This window comes from Mus pahari, chromosome 5 (genome assembly GCF_900095145.1).
Source record: "Mus pahari chromosome 5, PAHARI_EIJ_v1.1, whole genome shotgun sequence".
NCBI classification, from domain to species: Eukaryota; Metazoa; Chordata; class Mammalia; order Rodentia; family Muridae; genus Mus; species Mus pahari.
This window is the reverse complement of record NC_034594.1, coordinates 136,063,230-136,086,615: the sequence shown is the minus strand read 5'-3', so window position 1 is coordinate 136,086,615 and position 23,386 is coordinate 136,063,230. Positions and strand designations below refer to the sequence as shown.

At 43.4% G+C, this 23,386-nt stretch overlaps 1 protein-coding gene across 2 annotated transcripts in view; it reads left to right on the top strand.

Moving 5' to 3' along the window:
- The first annotated feature begins 784 nt into the window (after window positions 1–784).
- The window catches only part of Prrx1 (paired related homeobox 1), a 69,596-nt gene continuing 46,994 nt past the window's right edge, over window positions 785–23,386 (top strand). The window contains exon 1 of one of the 2 annotated variants that reach the window (XM_021197397.2): window positions 785–2,080. In XM_021197397.2, the coding sequence (XP_021053056.1) occupies window positions 1,840–2,080 (241 nt within the window). In that variant the 5' untranslated portion in view covers window positions 785–1,839. The remainder of the gene's footprint in view (window positions 2,081–23,386) is intronic. The other variant, XM_021197396.2, reaches the window with a different exon arrangement.

Genomic DNA, 23,386 nt, shown 5'->3' with positions numbered 1-23,386 from the left:
CTCTGATCTGGGGCAGCCTCGGCTACGAGCAAGAAATTAAAACATTGGCAAAGGTAGGGGAATTATCAGGACAGACTTTCTTCTGGTTTGATAAATATGTAAATTTTCTACTGTCTGAAGCCTGGGGGTTTCTGGTGGCAGCGAAAGTCTCGAATCCATTCGAAGCTGAAGACTTCTGGATCTCCCGAAGCCCTCTTTAGATCGTAGAGAGCCTCCCGTTATTATCGCTCTTGTTATTTTATTACATTATTTAATAGGCTGTCTCTACAGTGCCAAAGGAGCTTTAATAGGCTTGCTCTTTTTGCCTTTCGGTCTCAGACTTCTCTGTGCTCTCCGCCAAAACAAAACTGCAGGAAAAGTTACTGGGGGCGGTGTAGCCGCAGATTTGACTGTTAGAGATGTGCATCTTTTTCCTTTTCCTTTTCCTTTTTCTTTCTTTCTTTCTTTTTTCTTTTTCGTAACAAGTTTGCCCTCAGCCGTTATCAAAACATGTAAATGAGACTTTCCAATAGGATCGGGAGGAGTTAATGCTGAAATAAAATAATCAGCCCCGTTTTAAAGTGACTGCAGGTTTCGGGCTCTTTTCTCTCTGTGATACTACTGCAAGGGAATGATAATTAGACCTTTATTTTAAAAATCCAAAGGGGCTCTCTCCTTAGCTTCCCCCCCTTTTCCCTCCCTCCTTCCCCCTCCCTCCTTCCTCCCTCCCTCCTCCTCTCTTGCTCTCTCCCTCTCCCTTTCTCTCTGGCTCTGATGTTGGCAAAGGAGTTTTCTTAATCAGACTGTTTTTTCGGTCCGAGGAAAAGGAGGTAGGAGATTGTGATGGAGAAAGGGGGTCTGTAAAACGTCAGGCGCCGCACAAAGGCTTTGCCACGTAATTACAGGCTCCTATTAAGTGGAGATCTGCCCTCCCAGGGGTCTCCAATTTTCTTGTATTCCCTACAAAGCCTCCTCTCCATGCCAGTCTGTGCCTTTTGAAGTGCCAGAGAGCTTCTTGATCCAACTGAGAAGGGAAAAGGAGCTCCGCGCGGAGAAGGGGGAGAGAGCGGAGGCAAGGGGGACCGCCACCCTTCTGCAAACTCTTGAAGCCCCGTTTCTTTATTTCTTTTTTTTTCCCTCCTTACGAAGAGTAAAGTGAGAATCCTGCTCTCTAATACATCTGCAAGACATCACTCTCCTGAAATTCTAGTCACTCCCGAGAATCCACAGGAGTGCAGAGAGGGGGAACGCGCTTTCTTGAAGACGTTTTAAAGCTGGAACAAGCCTCCTTCTGTTGGTGCTTGAACTCTTGCCGGGGAATAACTTTTTTTAACCTCTTTCTCTACTTTTTTTTTTTAAGCCACTTTGATTCTTCTCTCCACCCCTTCTTCTCTCTTCTGTTTGCCTAACTCCCCCGCCCCGCCGGCCTCTCCTTTCCTCTCTCCCCCTTATTATTACTTTTAGTGTCTGCGAGTGGACGCTTTTTGAGAGTTGGAAGGGATATTTTTTTTCTTTCTGATCTAAGCATAGGTTGTTTGTTTTGTTTTTATTTTTAAACTTTTTGGTGTGGATTATCTCTCTGGACCGCGCTGGACTTGGCTTCAGCAAAGTAACCGAGGCTGCGGGGAAAGTTACTTGTCCCGAAAGTTCTACACTTCAGAAGGGGTTCCCGCCCTCTGTTTCTCTTTCTCTCTCTCTCTCTCTCTCTCTCTCTCTCTCTCTCTCTCTCTCTCTCTCTCTCTCTCTCTCTCCACTCCCCCCTCTTTCTTCCCCACTCGGCTCCTCTCCCCCCTCACGCCCACAGCGTTTGGTGTTGATTCGAGCGGGAAGAGGGGGGTGGGTGGGATTGGAGGGGAGACCATGACCTCCAGCTACGGGCACGTTCTGGAGCGGCAACCGGCGCTGGGCGGCCGCTTGGACAGCCCGGGCAACCTCGACACCCTGCAGGCGAAAAAGAACTTCTCCGTCAGTCACCTGCTAGACCTGGAGGAGGCCGGGGACATGGTGGCGGCACAGGCAGACGAAAGTGTGGGCGAGGCGGGCCGGAGCCTGCTGGAGTCACCGGGACTGACCAGTGGCAGCGACACACCTCAGCAGGACAGTGAGTGAGGGCGCGTGCTCCGGGGAGTGTGCACTGGGGACACCGGGTGGAGGCCCGGGTAGGGCGGCCGGAGCGTGTTCCAGGCTTCGGTTTCGGGGAGACGAGGCATTCAGAAGTTAGGAGTCCTGGGAAAAGTGGCTGGTTGCTGATCGCAGAAAGACCGATGAGAAAAAGAGGGCTCCCCCCAAGGGTGTTAGCCAAGCGGACGCTGGAGAGAGGCCCGGAGATCCAGGGACGCTGGGAGGCCAGGGGATCCCATGTAGGGACTCTGTGGCCACCACTGTCTCCAACCCAGCCGCTGGGGCTGCATCTCAAGTTCGGGGCGGGAGCGGCGACCAGAAATCCCGCAGGCAAGCGGGGCGTTCACGCCGGGGTAGGAGAGGTCTGGCCTGAGCGCAGGCTATACAGCCACCTTGGTTAGAGAAAACAGGGAACAAAGATGCAGGGCAGGCTTGGGAGCGCTTCTTCCCTGGAGTTGAAGGGAAAGCACTGTGCTCAGAGGAACCTGGAAGTCAGGACTAAGGTCGCATACCCTTGTGCATATGACCCAAGCCTGGAAAAGACTAAGGGCAGCACGGGAACGCACAGTTCTTGTCGCCCAGGCTTGCTCTCTGACCTCTGTTGTTATCTCCACCTTGTTTAAGATAGAGCTAAAAGCCCACCTATTAAGTCAAACCTTGATGAAGTTAGGAAAATTTTCCTTAGATGCAAAATCCGGAGACTGCCTGACTTGACCTAGCACCATATTTGCACCAGGGAATCGCAGGTTGCAGGCCCAAGTCCTTGTGCAGCCCGGCCTATTGGCCCCTAGACTTCCAGAAAAGTCTCTGAACAAGCTGCCTTCCCCAGCCTTAATCACATCTCAGAGTTATTAACTTCACCTTTACAAAAAGACTGACTGCAAGTGTATATCATGGTCTCTTAGTATATAACACACTTGTCACCTGGGCTCATCCTCTAGTCAGATGTACAGAGAAGTTGCAACAGTCTGGACCCGGCAGAACCTTCTAAAATGACCTCTTTCCTTATCATTATTTGGAGCTCAGAAGGCCCTCTGCCGTTCTGCGACTCGACTCTCTCAAGACACTGTCCCCCTTAGATTTCCAAATAAATTTAAAAAGGCATTAAAAGCAAACTGGCATCAGAAACAGCTGGAAAGGGTTCCTGAGCACAGTGGGGGGAACCAAGCTCACAGAAGCCACAGGAAAGCCCTATTTGATCTGGGCATTGGCTCCTCGTTCTGCAGTCTGCTGGGACTGAAGTAGTTCAGATGGCAGTAACTTGGGGACAATCAACCCTGGATTGGGTCCACTGAGTACCACATGAGCTGGATGAAGAGATATGAAATAGCCATTTGAATGATAAAAACCAGTCTAAACCACACCCAGGAAGAATCAGTGGCCCCAAAGCCTGGGTAAGGGCTAGGTTCTCGGAACTATAGTCATTCTGTGTAGAGTTTGAGGGAGGCTGATCCTGGTATACATGCCAGCATCACACGGATACAGTATCTGAAGCTCTAATAAAATGGACTACAAAATACCAGGAGTATTTTCACTGGAGAAAATATAAAACAATATCTAGGAAGACAGTACCTGGAACTCTGATTATATCAAGACAGTTTCCACAGGGCTCATTGTTGATCTCAAAAGTTATCACTCTTTGAAGAACTAATGTTAGAACTTTATACTACCAGCACCATCATCATCATCAATACCATCACCACCACCATCACCACCACCATCCATACAAGATGCCAACAGAAAACAAGTATTTCAGAAACTGCTGTGTTGAAGACTAGGATGGTCAGGAGAGAGGGCAATACTGCTCTTTGCTCCACAAAAGGCTAGCGCATAGGAAAAGCAGGACCAAGACTGGCCTCAGCAAGCCAGAACCCAGGATGACAGTTGACTTTAGAAACTTGCTGGGGGCTAGAAGGGGACAGAAGCCCTGTACTGTTTTTATTCGCTCTTCTGGATTTTGTTTTGTTCCTTAAGGAAAGACTAGAAGGGAGCTTGGGGGTGGTAATGGTCTTCCATTGAGTATAGAAAAGCCAGGCAAAGGAAGCCACTGGGGAACTGATTTGGCTGTACAGAAGCTGGTTGAAACTAGAACCACCAAGGTCACATCACACATATAAGTCCCCTGATCAGTCTTAAGGTTTCCAGGGAGGGGGGCTGGAGGACCTATTGCCCCCCCCCCCAGAAAAGGGGACAAGACCTCATGAATCTGCTTGCAGCAAACTCTGCACCAGTCACATTTGTAATGACTAGAGAGGCCAATGGAGAGAGGGCCCAGGGAGGAAATCAGGCCTCTTAAGGCTTGCCTAAGTAAAGGATATACCAAACAGGACAGTCACCAGTCAATTTAAAATGCTGGTCTTGCAAACTTTCTATGCCCCAGTACAGGGGAAGGCCAGGGCCAAGAAGTGGGAGTGGGTGGGTAGGGGAGCAGGGGTGGGGGGGGAGGGTATAGGGAACTTTCAGGATAGCATTTGAAACGTAAATAAAGAAAATATCTAATTTTTAAAAATGTGGGACGAGGTAAAGAGTATCGGTAAGCAGCACTTTAAAAAGAAAGCAGAGTTTAAAAAGAAATCAGGGAGACCTACACACACACACACACACACACACACACACAAACACACACGCATATGTGGGACTGACTGCCTTTGCCTTTCTGGGGGAGAAGGGCTTTGGGGTTACACCAAGAAGCTATTGCTTTTGGAAGCAGCTTTTTCTCAACCTTCCCCTTCTCCATAGGGAGTGGAAAAAGGAGAATCTTAGCTCAAATCAAGCAGCTCCGTAGCCCTTACTTACTCTTGAGCACCAGGTAGAAAGGCAGAGGGAGTTGGGAACCTGTGACAGGTTGTCACCCTCTGTTTCCCAGCCTGTAGCAGACGTTAGAGCTCAGATTATAGATGGGGAAGAGGGGAGTCTGCAAGAGAGGAGAGCTGCTGCGGGAGATTTGGTGGTAAGGGATTTAGGGGTCACAGTAGGGGTCACAGGGGGATGGAGAAGTTCACAGCCAGTCAGGTGCTCAGAGTGAGAAAAGAAAATACCTTTCAAAGAGATGGGAAACAATGAACAGCTGCCTTAGTTTTCCAGCTATAGGGAACATTGGCCTCTCGATCTATCTGGAGGAAATTAGCATGTAGGTTCTACTCACACCCCCAACAATAGTCTTAATTTTGCGAAATTTTGCATTTTAACCTGGTCAATTATTATCAAAAGTTAAGAGTCCTTACTGCCCTCTCTCACCTTAAGTCAGTAATCTTGCCCTTTCACTCCTCCTAAGCAGGGGCAGATCCCCACTCTATTTTCTTCTCTGTGGAAGGACTGCTTTTTATTATTGATTCTCCCAGCCCGGTATATTTCTCTGGAAATTTTTGGTTCACTTAACACCGTTAAAAATCTATGGCTAATGTAGAGAAGGAACGACTGACTGCCCGGTGTGAGAACGCCCGTGATGGCAGAGAGGAATTGAGTAGCAGGGAGAGGAAGAAGTCATAAAAACACTCAGACGTATTCTTGGGGGGGAACAGTTCATCTCGCTGTCAACTTCTTAATTTCAACTTCTGCAAACTCTTAAAAAAAAAAAAAAAAAAGCCTGCCTTCCACGTTCCCAACCTCTAAATTAGTGAAACCAGATTGTCCTAATAAGACCTTTTGTTGGAAACACATGTAGTCATAAAAAGGTAGACGGAAAGTCAATTAGACACGCGCGCGCGCACACGCACACATTCACCAGCCGGCGCTAAGTGTGCACCCGGGCACAGCTGGGCCCCAAGCCCGGTGGATGCAAATGGGGAACAACAGCGGCGCGGGGAAATCGATTTGTCACAAAGGCAGAGGTGTAAACGCAGGCCAAGGATCGCCCTCCTGAGCCACCAGCCCCACTCTCCCTGGCCCAGCTCCCCAATTTCTCTAAGCCAGAGGAACGCCCAGAAGAGAACCTTCCCTTCTCTAGGGAGCTCCCCGAGTTGGAATCTGCATCAAAATAATATCAAGTCCCTCTCTCTCCCCGCAGCGGATCGTTTCACAATAGTTATGGCGCCACAAGTGTCATTCGCGGCGGCAACACCCTAGGGTTTGTGCCTCATGCTGGTACTCAGAATTTGAATTCAGGCCTCAATGATCTTAATTCATGACGGAGATCAGAAAACAAGTTATCTTAAGGGTGGCCTGGAAAATTTTCTCTTCACAGGAGTAAGGGATTAAAATCCAGGAGCAAAAGGAGTTCCTGGATCCTGAAGTGTATCTCAAAGGCGGTGGTGAACTGCTTATTTTGCTTATTTTACATACGGGGACAAAGAGCATCACGGGTGCTTCCTCTTAAAAATGTCAGAGAAAAAGACAATTAAGTAACTTCCAAAGTTTGGGGACCAAGGATGTCTTGGGGTTTGAAGTATCAGGGAAATTGGGCCCAGAAGAGCCAAGGACTCAGGCTGACCAGACTCCTTGAGGCTCACATTTCTTTTCCATGAAACCCTTCTGAGACCCTGTAGCTTCCTAGCCTTAGATTTTGCTCTGTGACGATGAACTTTCTTAACTCAAGTCACAGCGCTGGGTAAGCAAAAACAGGCCCGCAGCGGATCACACCAATGGCAGTGGTTCCTTTGTCTTCCCAGGGCCATCCTTCTTGATTTAACAGCAGGAGTGAATAAATCATTCCCAAACCAACAACTGCCACCCCTCATGCCCCCTGTGAAAGCAGTGAGTGCTTTTCTATTATGCGGACTCCCAAGGCTGAGTTTCTGAAGAGTTTCGACCAACTGCCCCAGGTCATCCTCCCGGGAGCCCTATGCTCTAAGTGGTGGCTATAGATTCTCAACTATGACGGTCCCTAGACCAATTGGATGTTTTATTTTAAAGAATTTACAATTCTATTCCTGTGCGGTGTTTATCGGGATTCACTGAAGAAGTGTGCAGAACCTCCGCCTAGACAAAGCAGGCAAAAACTTTGGGACTGCGGGTACCCAGTTGTTTCAAACTTCTGTGCCTGCGGGTCTTGCACTGTGACCCCAGGGAGCCTTCAGCATAAGGCTCCATCCTCTTTGTATACTGTGGAATGTTCATTTTATTAACTCTGTAGAAGAGCCACATGAGGAACCACTTTGAAAATGGAAAGGGGTATTTATAGAAAAGGAGATTGGTTTCGCATTGTATTGGGAGTGGGCAGAAGGAGATTTTTTTTTTTTAGGCAGACAGTATTCTCCCCCCCCCAAAAAAAAATTAAAAAGTAAAATATGGGTCTCAGCAGACTCTATCCAAGTCTTGGATAGAGCAACATTTATTTTTTAAGAAATGATTATTTTTGTTGTTGTTAAATGTCCCTATGGCCATTTGGGGGCTAACAATTAGAGAGTTAAGTATAGGCATAACATCACTAAATGAGGAGCCACACCTTGTCCATTTCCTTGATCTACTCTGATGCTCTGAGGTATCACCTTCCATGGCTTTCCTACTTTCTATCTCCCTCTTTATCAAGAAAAAGACCTGTGTGCCTTTGGTAATGGTATTGATCCACAAGAATTTGGATTCTTGGGGGGGGGGGAAACCTTGGAGCCCTCAAGCAAATATCAATATTCTCAAACAGTAGTGGAAATATCAGCAAAGCAGCTCCAGTGCAGCTTCTGGTTAAGCCAGTATAGGTGAAGGTACCAGAGAAAGGATGCAGGACATCATGGATGCTTCAGAGTTAGCAAGTTTAGTTTTACAGAACGATGTCTCTACTGGAGGCTGAATATTAGTAGGTTCTTAGCATCAATAGATCCGAGTGCTCAAAGTATTCGTGTAGACCTCTGTGACATACTGACTTTAAAAATAATAGTATTTCATTGGCTTGAAATCATTTAATTAAAAAAATCTGAAGCTGATTCCGGAGGGTTACAACCTTGGTTGTTTATAGGAGTGAAATAATCTCTACCTGTAATGACTTAAGGGCCACTTAAGAAAGAAACAGAAATCATGTCAACAAATAAAACTCACATTAACCTTTTAGAGGAGCCCAAAGACAGTCAAAACTTATAATTAAATCATTTCTGGGGGTCTCGAATGAGGGACAAAGGGCTGAGTTGTGGCCACATATATCTTGGATCCTGAGTGCCTAAAACCTTTTCCATATTGCAGAGTAAGGAAAGCTCAGGTCCTGAGGATCCCAGTTTCTTTTTTTATGATCATTGGTTACACCAGGCTCAGCATCAAATGAAGAATCAACTTGGAATGTGCATGACAAATGAGAAGTAGTAGTATTCTGGGGTGTGTGTGTGTATGTGCGTGAGTGTGTGTGTGTGTGTGTACGTGTGTGTGTGTGTGCGTGTGTGTGTATGTATGTGTGTGTATGTGTGTGTGTGTGTGCGTATGTGTGTGTATGTGTGTGTGTGTGCATGTGTGTATGTGTGTATGTGTGTGTGCGTGTGTGTATATGTGTGTGCATGTGTGTGTATGTGTGTGTGCGTGTGTGTATGTGTGTATGTGTATGTGTGTGTATATGTGTGTATGTGTGTGCGTGTATATGTGTGTGTATGTGTGTGCGTGTGTGTGTATATGTGTGTGTATGTGTGTGCATGTGTATGTGTGTGTATGTGTGTATGTGTGTATATGTGTGTGTATGTGTGTGTGTATGTGTGTATGTGTGTGTGTGTGTGTGTGTGTATGTGTGTGTGTGTTAGGTAAAGAGGAACTAATTGAACAAAGATTGTTAATTTTAAAACATAGCTATCAGTGTCTTTGGTTTTAACTGCTTTTGTCTGTGCACAGGCAAAGATACAAACCAGCCTCTTTCATGGCTTCCTCCTAGTCCAAAAATCCCTGCCTTTTGCAAGGCAGGACACCAGCCTAACCTGACTGGTTCCCCTTTGCCTTTTCTTTCCAATAGGGGGCGCAGTTCTCCTGGGCTGAGGCTGGGAAGTAGTCTGCTTTAAAAATAATTAAATAAATAAATAAATACTGCCCTTCGCTAGGAGACACAAGCCACACAGGCCATAGGACTCATCTGCATAAATGGCAAATCATAGATAACCTCCACAGCATGAAGACACTGCCACAAGACTGCCCCTTCAGTTATAGCTGTTAGAACTGGTCCTTAGGTTCTATGGAGGGAGCATGCGAATGTGAGTGTGATTCTGTGTGCGTGCGTGCGTGTGCGTGCGTGTGTGTGCGTGTGTGTGTAGATTTGGCTGGTATTAGCAAGACATTTCAAATTGCAATAGAAACCCTTAGGGTACCCGTGAGTCCAAGGAAAGCAGTTAACTGCCCTAATGCTTGTGAGATACTGAAGTTTGAACACTTGAAATCACTGCCAATCCCTGCACCAAACTTCAAGGACTTGAAGATAAATTCTTAACCCCCCCCCCCCACTCTGTAAATTTCACAGTTCTTTTCATTCTCTTCTTACTCAGTGGTGGTGGGAAGAAGACAAGGCAACTCTGAAGACAGCCCAATGACTGAATGAGAATACTGTTGTCTTAGTGTAGATGACAGTGAATACAAACCTTTCCAGACAATCTGACCGGAGATGCTCAGTAGAAGCAGGAGCAAGAGGCTGGAACGGTGAGGGAGATTATTTTCCCACAATCCCGTGTCAGAGAGTGTGAGCATTGATCCCATTCAGCTATTTTCTCCTTATTACTCACTGCATTATATTTTAAAGGACCTCACAGCACCGGAAGGAGGTGTAGTTATAAATAAGCATGAGAACAGATGGGTGTTCTCTCAGCTAGGTTCATACAAGGAAGCCAAGTCTTTTCAAAGGAGACTCAGAAAGACAGCTTCAAGGCCAAAGGGGCCCAACTCAATCAAAACCTGTGCCAATACAGGCAGAGTGTAGGTACAATCAGAGAACCACTTTTTCTCATGTTTACAGGCAATCATTTTATACTAATCCGGTGCCAGTCTGCCAAAGGCTTGGTAGGATTGGCTTGGACCTGGTGGGTGGTGAGAGAGTCAGGTTCCAGCACCCTGCCCTTTTCACTTTTTGTACTTTATGTCTCTGCCTCAACAAATTCAGTGCTAGAATTTAAAACAACCCTTAAATAGTATGTTCTGGAATCTTCTGAAAGAGAGGGCTGAGTGTTGAGCTCTAGTATTTATACCATGCCAGACTTTACCTGTATTCTTCCTCTCTGCTAATCCAGTTTATTATTTCATTTTTAACTGGGGTGGTTCTTGAGACAGGGTCTCAACCATGTAGCCCCGAGTACCTGCGAACTCATTCCAGAGACCAGAATAGCTTTGGGCTTACAGTGGTACTCCTGTCTCCGACTCCTATATGCTAAAATCACGGTGGTGTACTACAGCACCTGCCCTCTCCCAGTTAGAAACCTGTTGGTTGTGTTTTGTGAGTTGTTTCTTGTGTCTGTTCCTTCTCAGGATAACTGATGAGCTCACCGAACTCAAGGTACTAATGGAAAATATACCGATTCTAAATCTTTGCTCATTGTCCTTCTCATGCACCACAACTAATCTAGAGCAGGAAGTGGCACTAAATAATTATGGGCATCCCAACTCTCTGGTCCACTTTCTATTGGCGTTTTTTACCACAGATACTGCCATAGCTCGTCACAGCTGCAGCACAAAGACGGTTGTCAACTGGTGCTTAGTAAGCACTTTCAGTCAAAAGTTTTCACTATCTAGTGACAGTACTAAGCACTCTAGTCTCTCTTCCCAATTTCTGCTTATGCCCAGGTCTATACTGTCCATAGCCATTTGTATATTACTATTCCCTGTTCATAGCTAGACAACTCTATTGAAGTCACAGATCTATGTATGCAGCCACCTACTTGACATTTCTTTTCCAGTGTCACGAGGTGTGCTTAGGCCACAGAGATAACAAAGTGTGGGACTCCAGTCCTTTGATCCTCAGACTTCCCTGTTTTCCTAGGGAGCAACACCTGGCAGAAGGGAAGCATCCACCATGACTCTCCTTCTCTTAATTAACCCTTTGCAGGCTTCATCTTTAATTCCCTTTAAATTTACCTTTAAAAGTCTACCTAAACCCCTCCTCCTTAAAATCCCTAGTCCCTCAACCTGTTACCCCCCCCCTCCTTTCCTGATAGTTCTCCACCCTTACCTGCTTGTCCTTTCTTACCTGCAGATAAGGAAATGTGCAGGGCTTGGAATCCTTAAAGCACATCTATCTATGGTTTCTCCCACAGATATAGTGTTTAAAAATCCTACCTCTGCCTGCATTAGAGCATACAATTGCTTTTCAAACTTTCCAACATCAAGGAGCCAAGGATGAATGAGTTATCTTAACCTTTTCTTCTTCCTCTTCCCCCTTCTCCTCCCCCTTCTTTTCTTCTTCTTTCTTCCTTCTTCTTCTTCTTCTTCTTCTTCTTCTTCTTCTTCTTCTTCTTCTTCTTCTTCTTCTTCTTCTTCTTCTTCTTCTTCTTCTTCTTCTTCTTCCTCCTCCTCCTCCTCCTCCTCCTTCCTCCTCCTCCTCCTTCTTCTTCTTCTCCTCCTCCTCCTCCTCCTTCTTCCCTTCTTTTTCCTCTTCTTCCTCTTCTCCTCCTCCTCTTCCTCCTCCTCCTCATTCTCTAAAGTCTTCATTTCCATCCTGCTCTAGCAATTTGCTGTGTTCATAAGCCTAAATCTTGAGAGAAGCTGGCTTGCAGCTGTGCCCTCCTGTGCTGGCTGGGGAGGTGTATTCCTATGTGGAAGTCTCATTTCTGTGTCTCAGCTTCTTATGGAAATGAGTTGGTTCGGTACATGCTACCTTCCAAGGTTCTAGTCTCATGACACTTCTTTGTGATACTTCTGTTTAATTGCAGGCCCTGCAAATCTCCTTCTGTAGCTTTCTGTACATGACTCCTTTCTGTACATGCTTGGTCTGGAGACACTCAACGCTTCCACATGCATTGTTTACTTGTTTTCTAAATATTTTAGGATTGAGAACCTACCTTGAGATTTTTCTTAGGATTAGAGACTAGTGTAGGGCATACTTCCTTAGACACTGTATAGGTACCTCTGCATGGGGGCATTCTTCTGACCCTGTCTTTCTAGCTGCAAGTATCTTTGTTTTGTTTTGTATTTTTATAAAATAAAAATGAAGTAGTGCACACGCACATTTTAGAAAACTGTATTTATTTACACCAACATTTAAAATTAAAAAGTAAATTTACCATTATTTCACTACTCTGAGGAAAATACAGTTAATATTTTGACATTGAAGTGTTTTCTTTTCAGTTTTGTTTATACGATTTTTGATTATGTGGTATTAACATCTTTGATGACTGATTGTTCTTTAATCAGTAAAGGAGTCTGTAAGCCCATTTCCAAATATCCTGTTTCTTTTTAAACAAGGATACCCTTAAACATTTATCCCATTCGTTCTCATCAGTGAAGCTGAACAAATAAACAGCAAACAGCAAACAAAGGTCTCTGGAGGGTTACACAAGCCTTGCTCACCACAGCCCTGGCCCTTCTCAGCCAGCTTTCTCAGCTCCCAGGGGCGGCCTCTCCAGCCCCAAGACTTTCAGAATAAATGGTTTCTTTTTCTTCTCTGCCTGTCCTAGTTGGGAAGCTTCCCTAGACATGAGCTCACGTTTTCTGAAATTAGAAAAAACCTGCCTTGTATATAAGTGATGCTCCAAACCATGCTGAGAAGAGAATTTTCCACAGGATTAACTTTTGATATGATGGGGAGAGAGAATGTTCACCAAGTGGGCACAAAGGGGAGACTGACAGGGTTTCTTTCCTTGTAGGTTCTTGGGTCTTACATTTCCTTTTATTAAATGCTGGAAGATTCGTATATTTCTTTCTGCTATGTAGAATTACAGTTACAGTGGCAGATTTGGTACGCATTAAAGCATTTCAACAAAGGTAGAAGCATTTTTTAAAAAAAAAAAAAATCAAACATAATGAAATTTATCCAGACATGAACTTTTGATTAAAGTGATAAATATAAGATATAAAATTGTTATTATAAAATCTATTTACAAGTCATTCCAAGGAAGAGTGTCATTAAAATATGTGCCCTGTGAATACAAACATTTTACTGAAGGGAAGGATTAATAAAGGGTCTAACACCATGCCGAATAAAAGTTTTTAACTTATAAATTAGATATATTTTATATATCTCAATAACTACTCTTTCGCTTTCTCATTAGAGGGAATAGAGTAAGCATCATTTTAGAGAATTAAAAAAACCCACACTTATCCAATAAAAGTTTCTGCAGTTCCCCACACCTCCTTCTTCTAAAGGAGGGGAGAGAGAACACCCAGAGAGCTGCCTGCCTGTAACCAGATGTGCTTTCCAGCTGCTCTAATCCTCAAGACCAGGGGAAGACCACAGGATGAATCCCCAACACATTTAAGAAATAAAACGTAATTTAGTTCATTAATCACGGAACCAAATTCTGCCATTTAGCTAGACATATTTCAAAGGCTGAATCCCTTCTGACAAGAGAAACGGAAAATAATATCTCCGCACACTCGCCTGTTACAATCTGTTCTCAACCTCCTTCATGGGGAGGGAGAATTTTCCTGAGCGTGATGATTTTTAGGGCTTTTCTTGAAATGTTTGTCTTTCCTGCTTCCTTTACCTCCAGGATTCTGCTTCCTTGAGGCACACATATTTGTTTTCTGCAGTGTTTGAGATTTGTTTGTTTACTTTTTTTGAAAGAACAGCACTTCTTTGAGGGAGGAAATGTAGCTTATGTTGCTTATGTTGGGTTATGTTGGGTTAGGCCTGGAAGGGACATTAATTAAGTGACCTAATTCACTCATTCATGGTGGTAGCTTATTTCAGGCAAGTCCTTTACTATTTACATGACTTACTTTGTCATAAAGTATTGATACATGAAAAATAGAGTGATATAAGATATACAACTATTTTACAAACATCAAAAGCACACACTTGCTGTTCTGTCCTCTAAAACTAATTCTGAGGAGCTGGAGCCTTGTAACTCTTTTCAGCTTATGGATAGGAGTTTTTCTTGTGTATAGAATCCTAGTGCGTTACTTACTCTGAAGTGACTTACTCTCCTGATCCCATTTTAACTTTTTTTCACTGTACCCTACTGTGACCCTTGTTGTCAATCAAATTATTTTGGGTGCATTACTCTCTTGGAGGACAATGTAGATTAGGGGTGAGGAGCCAAGGGGCTGCTTGACAATATGTCCCCAAGCTGTGCAAACATTTGAAAAGTGATCATACTCTTCCCTATAAAGCAGTTGCTCTGCCTCACTCCTTCCTGGGAATTCAGTAAGCCAAGGAGAAACTGGGCTTGTAAAAATAAATGCAAAACAAGCTGGGTGGTGATGGCTCACGCCTTTGATCCCAGCACTAAGGAGGCAGAGGCAAGTGGATCTCTGTGAGTTTCAGGACAGCCAGAGCTACATAGTGAGACCCTACCTTGAAAAAAACAAACAGATAAAAATAAAGATAAAAATAAAATGTCTGTGCATTAATGGAACATAAGAGATAGAATATTTCAAAATTAAGTTATCAAGAAGAGATCAAAAATTAAAAATAGTTCATTAGACTCATGCTAAGCTCTCAAATTGTAAGGAATCATTGGAATTGGGAATATAGGTGAACATGAGAGTATGTGCTTATTAATATGCATGAGAACAATCCCTATAATGTATACACACAAAGTGAAAAATGTCTCATCTGGGCTTTAGGGGTATTAGGGATTTCTGTGCATTTACTGTCGATCCAGAGAATTCTCTGTTCAATTATGATCCTACCAATGCACTTATGACTTGATTTTGTACAAATCTCTGTGTCTCCATGTCTGTGTCTATAAAAGTGCCACATTAACATGGCTGACCGGGGTTCACTGCTTAGCCTGAGCAGTGAATGACCCTTTCACAAAGGTCACTTAAGACCATAAAGAAACAGATATTTACATTACAGTTCACAGCAGTAGCAAAAATTACAGTCATGAAATAGTAACAAAAAGAACTTTATGGTTGGGGGGACCATAATAGGAGGGACTGTTTTTAAGGGTCAAACAGTGTTAGGCAGGTCGAGAACCACTGGCTTAGAATAATGAGCTAATAAATGCCAAGTTCTCAGTACTCCAGTATGCTTCCTGTTGTAGGCACAAATAGACGCTTGCCCTTTTCTTATTCTGCACTCAGCCCAAACATCTCTGACGCGTATCGTTTCTCCCCAGCTTGGTTATATATTCCCTGTGGTTTCCCAGTCGATCCTGGAGGCCATTTAGTACTACTGAAATTAGAATATTCCCATACTCTGAAAGTCAAACACTTCCAGTATGTCATTTACAGAGTGACTAAGCAGACATCCGTTTTTAATCTGCAGTTAGAAACTGATGCCTCATGACTTTTTGTGACGCTCATACGGCTCCACCACAAATGCCACCATGAATGCTAGGCGTGTGTCTGCCTTAGAACTTTCTGGATAAGATTCCCCCCCCCGCTTCCTCTGTTTATGATGACTAGTCATGCTGACCCTGTAATGTTTCAGGGGGCACTAACAATCTTTACACTCACTGCTTCAGCCACCATTCTGAGCTTCTGAAGGTTATGTAGCTCATATGATACACAATTAGGGCACAAAATACCAAGAGTGCTAAACTAAGACCTGATTTAGTAAGTTCCCAGGGACCTACCATGAAGCATTCTCCCTGGTTTGCCATGCTCCCTATGTAGCACTGACTGACAACTCCACTGAGATCTCTGTGGGCCTTATTAAGTTTTTGTGCAGACATAATACCACGTTAACTATGACTACACATGCATTTGCCCTTCTGTTCTTCAACTTCAATTTCCTAATAAGTTGCATAGTATAAACATTCTGCCCTCCATCTGATGTGTTCTGTTTTCTTACACCCCTCTTTGAAATCTAATAAGCCTAGAATATGTAAAGACTGCATTTCTATATCACCAAGCATCTAAGACGTCTTCATTATTTTTTTGTTTTGTGTTTTCTTTTTGCCAAGCCATTAACAATCAAATCTCCTTGGCATTTCCAAGCAGTGGCTCTGTATTGCTCACAGCTGTGACACATGTGGAGAAAACCAGTCTCTGTGGGTGAGGCAGTTAGACAACAGTTTACTGCAATGCTGATTCGTCTTCCCCAGTGTGGTCCAGGCAAACAGCTTACTATTGCCTCTTTTCCGGAGTGAGGCAGATTATATACCCACAAACAGTCTCAGTGAATCTGAGGCAAAGATTAGATGGATTTTTTTTCTGAGAATAAGTAACAGTCCTATTTGCTGAGAATCATTTGTGTGTGTGTGTGTGTGTGTGTGTGTGTGTGTGTGTGTGTGTGTGTTTAAAAATAGTCTTCATTTCATGACCCATGCAGAATGTACTGGGGTGCATGGCTAATTCCAAATCACCATTATATTTAAAAAAGCCATGGAGTCCTTTCTTATCTAGAAATACTTTCTTTGAGGTCTTGTTTTCATAATCTATGTGCTATTTCTGCTATTGTGATGCTAGTAATTTCTATTTGTAGAAGAAACAGAAATACCAGATCACGTGATTATTTCTCGAACACAGTCATACTCCTTCCTGTACAAACTAGATTCACCAGCATCAGAATGATCCAAGGAACACATTTAGGACTCCATCACATCCTGTGAATGAGACTCCCCAACATGCGCATGTTTTAAATATCACAGATGAATTTTTACGAGGCATCAGGCTTGAAAGCACTACCTCAGATCATTTTGATACACAGCAGTTGGTATCAAGTCACAGAATAATGTGTCTCTTTGTAACAATGGGTGAATATTTTGTTCCAGTGTCACTTATAATGTAAGTGCCAGTCTTCCGTCTTTAGCCAGGTACGTGCAGTTTGAAAGGCAAGGAGAGGAGACAGGTGCTTTACGCTTGGAGTACCTGTCATGGCGCTTCTCCTATTACAGGTTGCTTTAAAGCAGCTGTTGTGCTGGGCGTGGTGGCGCACGCTTTTAATCCCAGCACCCAGGAGGCAGAGGCAAGTGGATTTCTGAGTTCGAGGCCAGCCTGGTCTACAAAGTGAGTTCCAGGACAGCCAGGGCTACACAGAGAAACCCTGTCTCAACCCCCCCCCCCAAAAAAAAAACAAAACAAACAGAAAAAGGCAGCTGTTGTACAAATGAATATCTGAACAGACCAACAAGAAATAAAAAGAAAAGTATGTATACAGCATGTATAGGTACACAGCACTGTTCTAAAAAGATAAGAGATACGGAGAAATGCATAACCTCTGGGTGGATGCTCAGGTGACTGCTGCCTCGGCTCTTCGTGCTGAAGAAGCCTACATTGGAAACATGGCGCTCTGTCACACAGACATTTGCTGTTTAGTTTTCAGTCTGAGTAATCCTCAGAGGAAAGCGTGCTGCCTGCCTTTGGAAGATGCCATCCACCCTCTTCTTCCTTCTTCTAAAATTAAGTATTCCTTTACTCTCAGACAGTCAGTAAAGTACGGCTTTCTTGATGCTTTGACATTTAATTTGGTTTGGTAAACAAAGTTTTAAAAGATCCCTCTTTGCATGCATATTTATGAGAAAACCGTATATAAGATTTCACTATAACTTCCCCAAATGTACCTTGTCTAATGGCAGCTGAACTTATTCCATTAGTGACATATTTGGACCTGGCATAAACTAGGGCTAGATCTTCAATGTTCCCTTCTAAGTATGCTCCAAGGTTCTTGCCCCACATGGCTGCTCTATTAATACCAAGGCTTGCTTTCCAATGGAGTATATGTCACAGTAGATTGGTCTCCAAATGGTCTATTTGTTGGCTTATCTTAACTGAAAGAATCTTGGACTAATTAAAAAGAATGACTTAGAAAAACAGAGTGAGTTTGACTTTAGTATGCTCGAAGGAAGAGAACATGAAACATGGAGGCTTGCACTAAACCAGGGGCAGTGGCCTTCCTGGATCCAGGTCTGTAGCGGAGTTTATTACAGAGTTATAGGCCTCTAATCCCATCTGAGCTCCTTTGGTGACACAAACTTTGCTCTGGTGGTCCATGACGTCACTGGGACCCCCTTGCTGGAATTACAGCTTCATAATTCACAGCTTGCTCTTGTTTATTTTACATTTAATTATTTGTGAGCACACTGGCTGCCTACCCAGGGGAGCTATGTGGTTATGCTCCTGCAAATCTCCTTGTTACCTAATCAAGTATATCAGAAGTCATCCACCAAGTGTAATGGTATTCCAGGTCTCAGGCCTAGCTCACTCTGGTCTTGTTTATGACTGTCCTGAAGGTATCTTGGCTGACTCACCTTTCCAGTGAGTCTTCCTATTTGGGGTGTGTAGTTATTAAAGATAGAGCTCCTGGCTTAAAGGTAGTTTTATGAGTAGCAAGTATGCTTCTGTAGACAAATAATGTGATACTAACCTCTACAATACATAGTGAGAAACAAGATTCTATTCCTGTTAATCCAAGGAGGTATCATTGCTTCAATGAGACAGCAAAGTGGGCTTCTGGGTGAGCAAGGAGACTCTGGACTTTTCTCCATATTTCTTTGTGTTTGTCCCTAAGGTCAGATGATTCTACTGAACTAGCATCTTTGGATTTCTCCTTGGGATAAGAGTACTAAAGGGAAGAAACTGATATTTCTTGAATAGCCATCATGAAGCAGGCAGTGTGTTGGGTGATTTATACTAATTAAGTCACTTAAATGTCCATAGCAATGCTGAATGGTAGGTATCATTGTCCCTAATTTATAGATCCAGCTCACCACTGCTTCTACTTTTATAACTACTAGAAGATAAGGGAGAGGTTAATGGAGGATGGTGGAATATAATGTACTTGAGGGATAAAGACTTGTTCTGATTTCTGAAAATAACTGGCTTCAAGGTATGAAGAGCCTTGAGCCGAGAGGAAGCCGAGGTGAACTAGAGACACTTGACTTTGATGGAGGATCTTGCCAATGGTATGACTTTGACTATTTTGGGCTCTATGTCTATGAGACCAGAGTTGCAGAACCATCTTGTTGACAAGTCTGTTGGAGGCTAAACAAGATGCCCACAGACCTATCTATCACAGATGGATGTACCCAATCTCCTGATTTGTGTCAGGTCTAATGTTAAGTTGTAGAACATTGTGAAGGAAAAATTACATTGAAAGTTTCTGGTTATACCTTTGGGGGTAACAATGGGGTTATGAAAACTGTTGGATTGCATTTTTTAATTTTAATTTTATTTATTTATTCATTTATTTTTGAGAGAGATTCTTACAGTGACTTCTAACTTGACTGTTCAGATGTGGAGATTCATTTGTCCAAATGTGATGGTCTAAGAAGTGATTTGTTTCCCAGGGAACCTAAAGTGATTAGTGAATGCATGGTGTAGTTGAACTGTGGTCTTGGTTGGGGACACCCAGAGTGTCACATCCTGGAAGGAAGTGATTGTGTGACTCCACAGTGAGAAAGAAATGGGTGAAATGGTTCCTCTTCTTTGGTGTAGGGCCCATGCTAGGCCAAACTTAGAATTGAGTGAGTTTAATCTCTGTAGTGTTTTATTCAATGGTCTGACTTCTGTATCTCCCGTGCGCGCTCATAGTATCGTTTATAGAACTGCCACAACACATGGTCTCTTGAGGCATGCAATGGATTTTAGGACCTCAGTCTTTCTACTGATTCTTTTAGAGTTCTCTGTGAGGAAAATAAACACAGAGAAGAGTAATTGACAAATAACATGTCAAACGGTCATCATTTAGACAAACATTCAATAAACCATGAGCATCCCGGGTTTATAAGATTTGCTTCTACAAGGTAGGAGGTCTGGGATCAACTCAGTAATAAGTGCAGCCTCCCATTCCTGTATGTCTTTCTCTCACTCATGATTTTACACTGTTGGCAAGTATGCACCGAGTACCAGACATTCTGTTCCTTATCCTAGGTGTTAGGGCTACAGCAGAAAACAGCCAACTGCTTTGTCTCATAAACTTGACATTTTCCTGGGAAGCAAAGTCGTCAATAGTAAATGAACAAACACCTAGGTAAATAACTTAGTTATGACTACAGGTGAATTTTATAAAAAATGATATAGGCTTATTTGAACAACAATGTGAATGAAAAAATTAACCGTAATAAGAAGGAACAAGTGTAATGGTTCTGAAGTGGGACCAAACTCAAGCATCTAGAGCACAGAGCAAGGACAAGGTGGCTGGAAAACAGTATGTGATGGGAACTTTAGAGGAGACAATGTGAGAAGGTTATGATAGCAAGATGTCAGGGACTTAGGTGCTGAGAGAGTGTGGTCTGTCTCCTAAGAATGGTGGCAATGGGGAGCCATTGGCCAGGCTGTGGAATTTTTTTTATTAGATGTTTTCTTTATTTACATTTCAAATGTTATCCCCTTTCCTAGTTTCCCCTCCGAAAATCTCCTATCCCTTCCCCCCATCCCGCTCCCCAATCTACCCACTCCCATTCCTGGTCCTGGCATTCCCCTATACTGGGGCATAGAGCCTTCACAGGACCAAGGGCATGACTGACTAGGCCATCCTCTGCTACAAATATAGCTAGAGCCACAAGTTCCACCATGTATTTACTTTGATTGGTGGTATAGTTCCAAGGAGCTCTGAGGGTACTGGTTAGTTCATATTGATATTCCTTCTATGGGGCTTCAGTCCCCTTCAGCCCCCTGGGTATTTCTCTGGTTCCTTCAATAAAGAAGTGGATACCCACAGTTATCCACTGGATGGAGCACAAGGTTGTGGAATTTTATAGTGTGATTTTGATCTTTAAAAGAACAACCAGACCATTCTAGGAGAATAGATGTTAGAGAAGAAACAACAACAACAAAGGTGAAGGAGGAGGTGATGGCATCTTGAAGCAAGCAGGAGGCTGGATGGTGTTTTGAGAAATCATGCTGAGCAGTTAGGCTATGCATACACTGCCCTGCCATAGCACAAAAGCTGAGGGGAGCCTGGCTAGGATTCGTGGATGAAGGAGAACTAAAGACATTATTAGGGAGGCTGTGCAACCTGGTCTGGGGGATCATTTTCTTAGCCCCATCTTTTCTACATATCTCTACTTTTCTACCAGGATATTCTCTTCAACTTGCAGGTTCCCTGAGAGTGGTTGAAAGAGGAGAACTGGACTCTATGCAGTAGGGTTTGAAATGGGAACAATTCTTTTCTGGAGTTCATTATTTGAGTGATTAGAGCTTGCTTTAAATTCTGGCAAAAGCAGAATTTTGAAGAACTTCGAAGTTTATCGAAATATTAGCAGATAACATTGCTAAATGTTATAATTCTGATATATGAAGACTTGTAACCGAAATTTCTCAAGAAGTAACTTATTTCCTGGTTCTGAGCCCCTCCTCTTTAAGAGGTGTATGTTAGTGGAATCGAAGGTCATAGATTAGTCAGATCATTTCTCCCAACTGAAATCATACTTCAGAAGGGCTGAAACCAGAAAAGTTTGCCTACTAGTAGTCATTCTGATCGCAAATATTTATTGTGGTAAGTACCACATAAGCAATTTGGACAACAGTGAAGAAATATCTGACACATCCACTTGCCCAAGGGACAAACTGAGTACAATACCTTAAGTAGCCTGGCTTTAATATGTTCAATCCCAACATCACTGATGCTTCACCCCGCTTACCTTTTCCCTACCACTCAGTGGTGTCGCAAGACTTCTGCTAGATCAGTGGTTCTCAACCTGTAAGTTGTGACCCCTATGGGCATCACATATCGATTATCCTGCATATCAAATAATATTTCTGTTATGATTAATAACAGTAAAGAAATTATAGTTATGAAGTAGCTACAAAATAATTTTATGGTCAGGGATCACTACAACATGAGGAACTGTACTAAAGGGGTCACAGCATTTGGAAGGTTGAGAACTACAGAGCTAGACACAGCTCACAGCTTCCACACTTCCTCATCTTCTTGTCTTCATTCCAAAAGCCTGTGTAAACATCCATTTTTTTTCCAGGGCAGGCATGTTGTCTCATAGAAGGCTTGCTCAAATTTTTCTATGGTACTTTCTATGAGCCTGATACAATTCCAAACCATGGCCAATTTCAAATCTGTAAGAAGTCATTAATTTGGAATCACCAGAAGAAACTGTAGCTTTTGCAGAATATTTTCTACCCCAGATTTCTTAAGCACTCAGATTCTTAGAGTATCTCGAAAAAGAAGCAAGACTATCTCAGTCTCTCTTCTGTCTTAGCATTCTGAATCTTCTAACCTGCTCCCTGACCTTTAAAATGTATTCACTGCTCGGCACAGGAAATTTAATCTACATTTTGCCTAAGGCTGAAAGATCAGCCTTTTCATCAGGTCTTGCTTATTTGAGGTTCATGTCTTCAAACTCTGAGCCTTCCCAGATGTCTTCATTAATGAAAAATAAAAGGGGGAAATTGGGTCAGGATAAGCTAGTTTACACCTATGTGGCTGGACCAATCAACCAGGTTCATTTCCTGATACAGGAAGGGGATGATGTGACATGGGTCAAGCCTGCACCCAGAGTTTGGGATGCAATGTCAAAGGGTGACTTCAGCTTGCATCAGCAGCTGGCTAGGGCCAGCAGGTTGACTGGAAGCTAGCCCTTCCATAAGACAAACTCAGAGGATATGAGTCGTGGAGGAAAGTATCTTGAATCAGTCTTGGTACCTTGAGTCAGTCTCATTTGAAAAGCATTCATTTGGATAGATAAGCGAATAAAGAGTTGGCATTTGGAGTCAGACCATTTACATTCAGTTCCACTTTCATTTCTGCCTAAGTGTGCCATGATGGCATCTGCATATTAAAGAAAATGAAAAAATGTTCATGCTTGATTGAGTTTGTTTAAGCCAAAAAGTCTATGTATGGTTTGAGGTCTGATGAAAATTTCCGTATAAATAACAAACCATTATAGGCCTGGAGGGCAACTCTTTGATATTTACCAGAGAATCAGAAGGAAGGCTTTTGGGAGGAGGTGATATTTGATTGGTTCTTAGAGTGTAGTACCCTATTTTTTTTTTTCCTTTTACAAGTCCAAACATTGTGCGTCAAGACTAACATAAACACCAAACAAGCAGATTCAGTTGGCTCTCGAGGTACCTGTTCAATCCTACAAGGACTCCTAGGACTGCGTGGAGTCTCACGGATGCCTTTGGTAGCAGCTGACATTGTGCCTTTGCCTGCTAGGTTTCTGCTCTGGCTCTCTTCACTGGTGTTCAACTCACACATGGTTTGCAGCAAGGGTGGAGAGATGACTTAGCAGTTAGGATTGCATGGTACCCTTGCAGGGGATTTGAATTCTGTCCCTAGCACCTACAAGGGGCAGCCTACCAGTGCCTGGAACACCAGCCTCAAAAGGCTCTGATGCTTCTGGCCACCATGAATATCTGCACACACACACACACACACACACACACACACACACACACA